Here is a 12378-nt window from a genome sequence, read left to right as displayed (position 1 = left end):
TCTGGAACTTGACAGAGTATGAAGCTGTGTGAGGAGAGCTGGACTCGATGGAGGAAAACAATCAGTGCGGTCCAGTGAAGTGGTCTGTCTCCCAGGAGGAGAGCTGCCGGACTTTTTTTCAGTTTTTTCAATCCTTATTTCCAGCCTCCCTCCCTGGTGTCTCATGTTCCTCTGGCCTCCTCTCTGCTTCTGTGTTTGTTTCCCTGCTGCCTCATCTTTCAAAGTCTCTCTATACATTGCTTCCTGTCTCATCTCTCCTCCCCAGCATGCACTCTCTCTTTCCACAAAGACATGTTTTGCTATTACACCCCGTCTGAATCTGTATAATCTGTGAATACTACACTATATTTACACACAGGACGCTCGTTGTTATTGTCTTCTGAATCTGCTAACAAAGCTTCCCTGGAGCGATACAGTTATTCAGTCTTTAAAGGGCATCAGAGGAGTACACACACACACACACACACACACACACACACACACACACACACACACACACACACACACACACACACACACACACACACACACACACACACACACACACACAAAGCACAGTAGTAGTACTTGAAGTACATCTTTACTCAAGTAGAAGTACAGATACTCGTGTTTAAAAATACTCTGGTGAAAGTAGAAGTACTGACTAAACTTCTTTACTCAAGTAAAAGTAAAGAGGCTTTGAAATGTACACACACACACACACACACACACACACACACACACACACACACACACACACACAACCCCCACCATTTCCACTTTTCAAAGCTGCTGCCCCCTTCAAAGTGGCTTTGAAGACCCCCTGATTACCAGACAGACTATCTAGCATCCAGCTCACAACACACGGAGAAGAAAACTCACAACAGACTTACTTCAAATCTAAAATAAATATGCTTTTCTTTGTCTGGATGTGTCTGTGTGCGTTTCTGCATACAGACACATCCTTGTCGAACCAAAAACATGTGGATTCATCAGTGTGAGGATTTCACAGTCTTTCAAACCTTCATATCATTTTCAATTTAACCCTCAATGTCAGAAGAAATTGAAAAGAAGAGTATTAAGAGAGAGGAAAGACAAGGGCATCTCTAGTGTGCACATATCAGAGTAGGAGACAGGGAAAGAACGTGTTTATTGTTCGCGATGAAGCTGCCTTACCTGTTACTTCACACTTACATCAGTAATGCTGCCTTTAAACTGAACTCAGGTCAGCATCTGCTCCCTGATGTATGTGCACAACACAAATAGGGATGCCAGTGATTATTCGATTATTCGAATATTCGTTACAGTCTCCATAATCGAATATTATTTTTAAAAATCGATTTGATTTATATATGCTTTTATTATTATTTATGTTTTTTTTTTTTTCTGGTTTAGTTTCAACCAAAATATAGACCAATGCTAATAATAGTAATAGTATTAATAATTGTAAATGGCCATTGGTCACACCACCAGTTTGTTTTACTGTAAACTTGGAGGAAGCCTGCGTGCAGCGCAGACTGCTGCTGCAGCACGCTACACACCGACCCCGCCCCCCCCCCCCCCCTCTCCCTCACACGTGCGACTAAAGATGAACAAAGCGGCAGGTAAAAAGAGTTCCTCCTCGTGGAACTACTTCGAATTTACAAGTCCAAAGGAAGTTAAATGAAACAAAAAACGGAATTCCTTTTGTCTGACTTTTTTTGTGCTCTCCCGCGGGGGGGGGGGGGGGGGGCGACGGCGGTCGGTCGAATAATTGATTATTATTCGCCAGGGCTTACGAATAATCGATTTTGATCATGGTCAGTTTCTGGCAACCCTAAACACAAAGTCCTTTCATACTTCCTGAAACAAATCGATTGTCCAAATAGACGCTCCCTCATTCGGTCCTCCACAGAGAAGTCAGAAGTCGCTTTCTCACCATCTCCCTCATCACCATCAAATCAATGTTTGAATAAACTGAGTACCTCTCCACTTTAATTTAAAAACACTTCATTTACATACTGTATAATCAAGCAGTGCAGCTGATGTGTTGTGTATCTGAATGACTTACAGGTGCTCAGTTGCAGCTGCACAGTCTCTGTTGTGATTACTTGTTGTTTATTGATGCTTTATCTGGTTTGCAAATCTACAAATTGTTATGTTAGGGAATGTTTTTAAAAAAAATATATTTCACTTCTACGATGCTCTCTACCTCAACTGGATTGCACATGTTCAAGAGTGTACGTGTGTTGTGTTGTTGATACGCCGTAAATAAAGAATTCTGAGAGGTTTTTTCTGGAGCTTTTACAGAAACCAAAACACAGGAGATGAAGTGAAAGAACTGTAAAGGCAGCTTTGTACCTCGATATAAGCTAGAAGTAGGTTTTTGGGTGAATGTATTCCTTATCTGCTGCAAGGGTCTGAGGACAGATGGTGTCGTGTATTGGAAAGACCCCTGAAGCAAATTTGTGGTATTTGGCTTTTTAAATAATATTGGATTGATTGATTGATTTATTCTTAACCTACCTTAGCTTACTTTCCAAAATGGTAACCAAACATAGTTCAATAATAATAATAATAAGCCTTGTTTTTGCCAAAGACAAGTACAAGTCCAAAGACCATTTCAGTAGCTAACTTCCTTTTATGGACTTACAGAAAAGATTTTCAAAACGTGTGAATGCGGCTTCTGGACGATTCTGTATTGCATTGGGTTCAGGCTATCGTTAGTAACGTTCGAAGGGTTTTTAATCAGATTTAGGAAAGTTTACACTCTACCAAAATCAGCCAAAACTAGAATTATGCTACCAAACCCAGAGGCTCATTCTCATAGCTTTTTTTTTGCAGGTTATACTTGAAATTCTGAAAACGACTTGAAAGCAGAAATCAAACTTCTTTCCAGCCTGTCGAGGTTTGAAAGAGAAACAGCCGAACAGTTTCTCAGAATGAAATGGACTGCGTGTTATTCCACTCGTCTCATTTATGTGGATTCATTTATTGTTCAACACTTTTCTCTCTGCTCTTATCAGTAATTATTCTCTCTGCTTCTTTCTCTTGCTGTCAGTCCACCTCCAGTCGGCACACGTCTGAAACCGCTCAGCAGTGGGTCGTTTAGCCTTTCCACACACTACTTTTGATTGCAAGGATTTCATATTTCTGAGAGTACACAAAGGACTTCATTTCTCAGATGTTGACAAGAATAACTACGTGGAAGAATATGGATAGAGACACAGAGACCCTCTCAATTATGGTGTGATTTCCTCACTCCCTGTAAAGTAAGAGGTGTGCCAGCACTGCTAATCCCACTGAGATTATTAAACCAACTGTGCCGCTAATGCACTTCCAGCTCAGGGGTTTGGTTGCTGCTGTACACTTTTCTCTCCAGGAGTCTTCAGAAAGGTTGGGAACCTGTGATTAAAGCCTTAACGCTGCTCATAGACACCTGCTGCGATATCATTACCTGAAGCTGCTGGATACTGTGTCATTGCTAGTGACTTCACTCCTCTTCAAAAACACACCAGGACATGAGAGCAAACAGATATTTTTAAAACTCTATTTAGTGGTGACAATAGGTTAAAAGTGGTCTAATGGTCTATGGATAATAATTTGTAAAAACGATCGAAATACTCAACCCAGTCTTTTATTTTAAATTTTATAATGTCTAATTTTTTTTTGCCGTCCGCGATGAAAAGAAATGGGGCCTCAGAATACTGAAATCTGTATTTAAAAAAAAAATCTGTATTTAAAAAAAAAAAAAAAAAATTCCTTCTAATTTGTTATTATTTGGTGCAGGCACGAAACATACTACCAATAGAAATACATTGCTTCTAAAATCGTTCTACGTCAGAATACTGAAATCTGTATTTTTTTAATCTCTTTTTCCTTCAAATTTGTTATTATTTACATTGCTTTTAAAACCGTTCTGTGTGACACCTATCAATAGATTAATTTCGTGACTAGAACACGAAATGCCGTGAGACTGTGTTGAAATACTTGTGTTAACTAGCATTCAAGGCTAAAGTAAAAACATGTGTGGTGTTGTTATAAAGAATCCATGACCAACTTGTGAGAGAAATAAGAGGGTTTTAACTTTTTATATTTCAACATCCCAGCTTAGTTGTGATGATTCCTGACTTGTTGGCACAAGTTGCACTTAATTAGCAGACAACAACATGAGGAACAGATATAAGCAGCATCTGCTACAAAGTGAATATAAACAGATTGCCTGTAAAGTAACATCACCCCAATTAAGTACACACTGAATAAGCATATCTAAGAAACTGAACCTTTTCAAAGAGTTTATTTTACATTGTAAGATTACCTTAACCTCTTAAGCCCGATAGCCCCCGCCCAAACACAACAATATTGCACGAAACTGTGTCTCAGGGCTTCTTAACATATAACAACCTATGAATGTGTCATATCCACTTAACGGGAAGAAACTCAGCTAACTGACGATATGAACCATTTTTAGCTAAACAAAACACAAGTCTAACACCAAGCGTCTAAATTAGCACTAAACGAAAAAATGCTAGCGCACTTAGCACATAACTCCCGGTGGCAATATTTTATACTTCATGCTATCTGCACAAACTAGATATCATATGAAAGCTGAGATTCCACATATTCCATTGGTATAAGTATCATCACTGTGCGACCAAAAGTCACGGCAACGAAAGCCAGGAAAGCAGTGTGACTCCAGTAAACCACTTCATAGCGATCCATTTAGTGATTTAATTGTAATTATCTGAGCTCTTGTCGCTAACACATCTTGACCCTGACTGAGTAGCATTGTTAGCATCTCGACATCAACATCTGGTCCATTAACACTAATCAATGTCTAATCATTTACAGTTTGTCCAGAACATATTGGTTTGACAAATGTAATTCTAGTCTTTGTTAACATTAGCAAAGATGTGCTTTGCCCCGGAGACTTCAGACATATTGTGTTTCGGTTAAAAGACGTCTAAACACTGCAATTTATTCACATGAATTTCATTTGAAAACGTAATTTTCCCTTTGACACGACGAGTTATATCTTCTTGTTATCTACGTTTCGATCTGCAATCACACAAGTACAATTTGCAATTGGGATTACAGGAGGAGGTTGGAGTCAAACGTATTTATTTGCGATTACATTTATTTTATGCGTTGAAGTTTCTAGAGTAATAGTGGACGTTAAAGAGCCCTATTATGCTTTTTAGGGGTTTTCATTTTCCTGTAGTGTGTTATAGTCTTTTGGGAATATAAATGTCGAATGTCTGAACCTGAAAATGAGCACAATATGTCCTCTTTAACAATGACAGCCCTAGTTTAACTGTATAACGATTGCAAATGGATCAGGCTTTATTGACCAGATGTTCATACATTCAAAGTCAGTGTCTGGGTCGTCCCTGATGAGCTTGTAAACTGTGACAGTCTGTTCATTAAAATTATGGATTTCATGTTTCAAGCATGCCAGATGTTGTATAATTCAAAAGATTGGACGGTTTAAAAATGATCCTATCAAAACACTGGTGATAATATAACAGAGTAACTTCAGAAAGCATACAAGCAGCATAAGCAACATCACCACTGTACCTCTTATTCATATACTGTATACACACATATTGTACACACACACACACACACACACACACACACACACACACACACACACACACACACACACACACACACACACACACACACACGCACACACACACGCACGTCCATCACACTGTAAATACCCCCTGGACAGAAATAATTGGCTAATTAATAATTAACTGTTTGTAATATGCAAAACTGACGGAGGCTGGTCTCCTCTGCAAAACGTGCGTGAAGGACAAATGTGGAGTGATATATCTCACATTTTGAAAGGCATATTTTCATATCCTTCCCATCCATTTTAAAGCAGGGAAACATTGGTTTCCAGACACTTTTCAAAATGGGCTGGAAGTTAGAGTGGAAATGAAAATATGGAGGTCTTTGAAAATGTTGAAGTGTGATTGACAGATCGTCAGTCCCACTAAAGTGTCACGAGATCCATTGAAGAGAAAGTTGAAGGTGGCACAAAGTTTGATTCAAAAGACTGCAGCTGTCATCTCAGGAAAAGACAAGTCTATTTTATTTATAGGCTGCGGACTGACTCAAGAACTCCTCTCAACTTCCTTTTATTTAGACTTTTCTGATCATGTATTCACTGGTTTTGATATTTGTACTTAAGTGTACGAAGGTACTTTTTAGTTTTGTGCACATATTTACAATGTATTCCCTCAAGTTGAAGTTTTTATCCACTATTTCATTGCTCTAATTGAAGAATTAGTTGTCTAAGATGAGTGGAAGACGGACTAAAAATAAATATTAAAAAAAAATACTGTTTCTGTAATATATTAAACATTGTATAAAAGTCTACGAGAAAATGAACCTGCTTCTAACTTGGTTTATTACCTTATTGAACATTTTCCTGAAGAGTTTATGGTCTTAATCTCTAGTTTCAAGTCTTCTTCATTGCAGCATGATATTCATTTGGTAAATAATAAATTCCATTCAGACTAAAATAGACGACAAAACCAACGTATGCTTATGAGCTTCTGGTTCAGGTGCTCTCTGTGTTTGAGTTGTTGAACTTTAACCCTTTCTTCGTGTTTTTTAGTTCATGAGAGTTCATTGTAACATGTTGGTCATCTAATTCTGTCTTATTCAGTTGTACTTAGATCTTGTCCATCATGTTACTTATGGTTCGGGGGTTAGAAATGACCAAAATGCTAAAGAATAAGAAGATTGGGACATGACAGTGACGATGTCCATTTCTTATTCATATTTTATAATGTGGATATGGCCCCATTTTTATGTTTGTGAGTTCATAAAAAGAATAATACAAATAGTTTTTTTTAGTTAAAGAGCACCACTGAAACTGAAGAGGAATTGTTTACCGTTATGTGAAGTATGGTTTCTTGCTGATCCAATAAATAGTTATGGATATCTCAAATGCATCCTCTGTTTTTACTCAAAAAGCTTAAACTACGCTGAAAGCTTTTTAAGGACACTCAAACGTGTTTTTGTGAATTAATATTATTGATTAGGGTCTATTTATGTTTACTACATAAATAAAGTCCACTGAGACAAATGTGACATTTGTGATATTGGGCTATAAAATAAACATTGATTGATTGACTACAGTGTTGAGGCAGCATCATGTTGTGAGCTGTGTGGACTTGAGACTAAAAGCTGAACGCATTTGGTGCCTTTAGAAAAATTCCAAATGTAAAAGTTGGTAAGAAGCTCATCAGCCTGGAGAGCATGGAATCTGAAGCCCACATTTTCCAGCAAAAATAAAAATATTTACCGATAAGACGGAGCAGATCGGTCGCTGCCTGAAGATTAATTTTTTTCTGTCTTCACTTTGTCATCCAGCTGCGCCACCGTAAAAACCTCGATGCATCAGAATCTTAGAAAATAGAATATTTCCACAATGATTAACTGCGACAGTTCATAAAGTCTTTCTGAGATGCAAGCTGAGACACTTATATGTGAGCGTTTCTCACGGAGAAAGATGGAGCTGTCATCGTGAGACTGCGAAACACTTTCATTTGTCATTAATTGATATCGAGAGACAGCTTGGCAATTAACAAACTGTTGTATAAGCGTCTTCAGTTAGAGTTTTCTGATTTTGTCGCAGCACTTTTGCAGAAAAAAGGGCTCTAAATAGTACAGCACATTGAGTCTGAGAATACAGATTGATTGACAGTATAAGAGAAGCAAAGTGATGTGGCCGCGGAGAGTAAAGCTTTCAAATCCACAGGCCATTCTACAGTAGCATCACAGCGTGACCCCTGAAGCTTGATTTTCCAAAGCGAATGGACCAGATATAATGGGGATGTAATGTATGTTCCAGGAATCTGTGAAATTGCTTGTATTATAAGAGAGCAATGGGGAGGTAATCATTTCCCTTAAGAGGTTCAACTGCTTCCTAACCTTTCTTTTCACACCCCTGTATCTCTGGGAAACATGATGATGATTCTGCACCAAACGATTTAACCTTAGTGCCAATGCGGAACATATAACTTGACATTCGTGTGTGTGGAAATGTGGAACGTAAGCTTGTGTGCTCATGTATTCAACACCACAGATATTACACATTGAAGTCTGTTTACTCCTGCAGCACTGCTACATATTGAGGGCCTTACACTGTCACCTGTCACTATAGTTTAGTTAACAACTTAATGTACAATATATGGAAATCACTTTGATAATTTTTACGTTACAGACTTAATGTACGATGAATGGACATGATACCGATCTTCATCGGTAGCCAAGTTATTGTAAGATATATGGAAATTATCTTAATCGTTAATCAACTTATCTTACAATCAAAAGGACATTTTTGCTAACCTTTATATTGCCAGGTTTGTTCGTTTATACCGACATTTGCGCGTACATGGTTAAAGAATAAAGCAACAGGGTTTTCCCAACAACACTAAGAATTAACCATCGTGCAGACAAGAAGACGAGGGTAGTTAGTATATTGTGCTATTTTATAAATGAAATTGAAGTGTCTGATGTTTGCCAACAAGCGGATGAAAGTGTGTTGGAAACCTCTCTCCGGGTCAGGGTGCCGTTACGGGTGAATGAGAGGATGCCAAACACAGAGCCCTGGGGTGCTCTCGTGTCAGGAGTCGCATTTAGTCTTTCTGCTTTTTCTAAATCTGTTTGTGAGGGAGTATAATATCGAGCAGTGACCTTGCCGACATACTTTGAGGCAGAGAGATGTGGTGAATACTGATCTGGAATCATCAAACAGGGTCCGGGTGCGATGCAGGTTGTGTTATTGTGGGATGGCAGCCTCTGTGGTCTGTTGGCGGGAGGTTTAACTGTGGGGGGGCCAACCTGCTGGCATGTGCTGTTTGATGTGCAACCAGTTTCTCAAAGCAATGCATAACAACCGTGTGTGTGTGTGTGTGTGTGTGTGTGTGTGTGTGTGTGTGTGTGTGTGTGAGTGTGTTCTTGTGTGTGTGTGTGTGTGTGCCACAGGGCAGTTTGTGATCGAATACACACCCATGAAGAGCTGCATGGTTTAACTGATGCTTTAGGGCGAACCTTTAATCCCACACACACACACACACACACACACACACACCCACACACATACACACACACACATACACACACACACACACACACACACACCACACGTTGCATTGCCCATGTATCCTTGAATCCATTGGGATAAAGCAGCCTTAATAGCCACTTAAGTTTGTATTTAATATTCGTGTGTAAGGCTTCTGTATTGCTTAGGGCTTCTACTTACAATTTTTTTTAATTAATAAGTAATCGGCCACTTATTTTTGTCAATTAATCAAGTATAAAAGATGCCAGAATGTAGTAAACAATGACCATCCCATGCAGTTTCTCGTAGTTCTCAATTGGAATAATGTTCACAAAAACATGGAATTTAAAGGAAACAACACATGCATGCCCATGAAAAAAGGTTAGAGCAGTAATTCGCATGTATTTGTCAGGATGCACATACTAAGACATATTGCAAAACAGCACATGTGCATCTTGAAGAGGAAATATAGTATATTTGCATTGCTTCAAGTATTCGAAGTCAAAATTCAAAGTCAGCTTTATTGTCAAGAATTCTACATGTTGTACCTCCAGAAATATCGAAATATCGTTTCTCGCAGTCCCACAGTGTGACGTATATACATCAAACAAAAAAACAAAAAGTGCCTAGATAACCGGAGTATACAGTTTAAAATGTTAATAATATATTTAAAGTGTTCAAAGTACAGTTTTCAGTGTACTAGCAGTGGAGATGGGCAGAAAAGTGTGTGTGTGTGTGTGTGTGTGTGTGTGTGTGTGTGTGTGTGTGTGTGTGTGTGTGTGTGTGTGTGTGTGTGTGTGTGTGTGTGTGTGTGTGTGTGTGTGTGTGTGTGTGTGTGTGTGTGTGTGTGTGTGTGTGTGTGTGTGTGTGTGTGTGTGTGTGTGTGTGTGTGTGTGTGTGTGTGTGTGTGGTTAGAGTCCAGGACCATTTGGGGCAGGGGAGAAAGGTCGGAGGGGGGAGAGATGGAGGTAGGGAGGGGAGAGAGTTCAGGGGAGAGATGTCAGAGGGGGGAGAGAGAGAGGGAGGTAGGGAGGGGAGAGAGTTCAGGGGAGAGATTTCAGAGGGGGGGAGAGAGGGAGGTAGGGAGGGGAGAGAGTTCAGGGGAGAGATGTCAGAGGGGGGGAGAGAGGGAGGTAGGGAGGGGAGAGAGTTCAGGGGAGAGATGTCAGAGGGGGGAGAGAGGGAGGTAGGGAGGGGAGAGAGTTCAGGGGAGAGATGTCAGAGGGAGGGAGAGAGGGAGGTAGGGAGGGGAGAGACCGCCTGGTGGAGGAAGCTGATCCCCAGCCTGACGGTGCCCGAGCTGAGGCTGCGGAACCTTCTTCCTGAAGGCAGACGGCTGAAGAGGCTGTTGGAGGGGTGGGTGGAGTCACCCACAATGCTGAGGGCTTTGCGGGTGAGGCGGGTGTTGTATATGTCCTGTGGTGAGGGGAGCGAGGCACCGATGATCCTCTGGGCAGAGTTCAGTATGCGCTGCGGGCTCTTGCGGTCGGCGGCGGTGCAGCTTCCGAACCACAGCGTGATACAGCTGCTGAGGATGCTCTCGGTGACGCCTCGGTGAAAGGACAGCACGATGGGGGGGGTGATGCTCCGGCTCGCTTGAGCTTCCGGATGAAGTACAGGCGCTGCTGGGCTTTCCTCGCTAGTGCGGTGGTGTTGATTTTCCAGGTGAGGTCATCAGTGATGGTCACCCCAAGGAATTTGGTGCTGGTCACCTGCGTCACAGCAGCACCGTTGATGGTCAGGGGGGGAGGGGGTCGACGGTGGGTTCTCCTGAAGTCAACAACTATCTCCTTTGTTTTCTCCAGGTTGAGGAAGAGGTTGTTGTTTTGGCATGTAATTCATGTCTTAAACTTCCTCATTTGACCTCACAGAGAGTGACATAACTGCAGAAGACAGACAGCGAGGCCTTCATTAAAACCAGCTCTGAATCCAGATTTGAGGAAGAGGAGCAGGAAGTGACAGGAACAATCACACGAGACGATTTGAACCTCTTCTTAACAAATGAAACTGTAACTGAGAGAGAGAAAGAGAAGCAGAGTGACAGTAAGGGGGAGACGTGCAGTCATCAGGGGAGATGAACATAAAAACTGTCTCCTGGCAACAGAGGTGAAAACTGAGAGCTAACAATGACTGCAGATTGTTTTGGAGACATTTTGAGTCGTGCTTCTGGATCGTAGTTTAGTACCAGAGCTTTCTGGGTGTTTCACTTAACCGTTGCCTTCACTCTGAATCATTGTTGCCGTCACACTTGGTAACCCACAGATAATAATCGTGTCCTGAAGGAAAAAGCTTGCAATATACGTTAATACATTATTCATATTGTCAACACCACCTGTTGAGCCACAGGAGGGATGAACGATCTGGAAATGATGTCTCGTTATAGTTATTTAATGATTTTTTAATTTGATACAATGAACTTTATTTGAGGGAAGGATTTTTGTTGCATCATTATTCTCATTTTCTTTTAAAAAATATATATTAAAATGATCGTGGAGTCAATCTTTGTGAATATGAACAAATACATTTCTGTTGAGATTTCCACACAGGAATTCTGATTCTGAAATGAAATCACAGAGACATGTATCTTTCCTTTCCAGTAAGATCTGAACACTTTCAAGCTGTCACTCAAAAAGGGTTGATGCAACACAGACACACACACACACACACACACACACACACACACACACACACACACACACACACACACACACACACACACACACACACACACACACACACACACACACACACACACACACACACACACACACACACACTTTACACATCAGTGTGAGACCATGAAATATTCAACAAGGAGGTCTTTCAAAGTGATGGATCAGTGAGAACGCCTGAGCTAAAATATCATAAAGAGTTCAGTTTAGAGAGTTCACACATCAACATGCCTCGGGCTAGTTACTGAGTATGCACTGGAAACATTTTCCACTACACACACACACACACACACACACACACACACACACACACACACACACACACACACACACACACACACACACACACACACACACACACACACACACACACACACACACACACACACACACACACACACACACACACGTAAAAAGCAATTAAACAGAGGATCATGCTTCCTGTTTCTGCCTGAACGTTGGTACATCATTTTACCCTTCAATGGACCAGCTGTTACTCAGAATCAGAATACCTGTATTAGTCCCATAGAGGGGACGTTTACATTGTTTACTGTTTCATTTACTCTCATTCCTGTTTGATTTGACCTGACGGTGTTTTCCTCTCTCTTTCCTCTCCTCACAGACAGTAACTTCGTGCTGGGGAACGCTCAGGTTCAGGCGCTC

At 40.8% G+C, this 12378-nt stretch overlaps 1 protein-coding gene across 1 annotated transcript in view; it reads left to right on the top strand.

Moving 5' to 3' along the window:
• kcnh3 (potassium voltage-gated channel, subfamily H (eag-related), member 3) overlaps positions 1–12378 on the top strand; it is a 163773-nt gene that overhangs the window by 82501 nt on the left and 68894 nt on the right. Inside the window, exon 2 of the mRNA XM_079662628.1 lies at positions 12338–12378. This exon is cut by the window's right edge and continues 193 nt beyond it. Coding sequence (XP_079518754.1) covers positions 12338–12378 — 41 coding nt within the window. The remainder of the gene's footprint in view (positions 1–12337) is intronic.

Source organism: Notothenia rossii (genome assembly GCF_949606895.1).
Source record: "Notothenia rossii genome assembly, chromosome: 2".
In the NCBI taxonomy this organism is placed as follows: domain Eukaryota; kingdom Metazoa; phylum Chordata; class Actinopteri; order Perciformes; family Nototheniidae; genus Notothenia; species Notothenia rossii.
The sequence above is the reverse complement of the archived record's forward strand: the minus strand, read 5'-3'. Positions and strand labels throughout refer to the sequence as shown.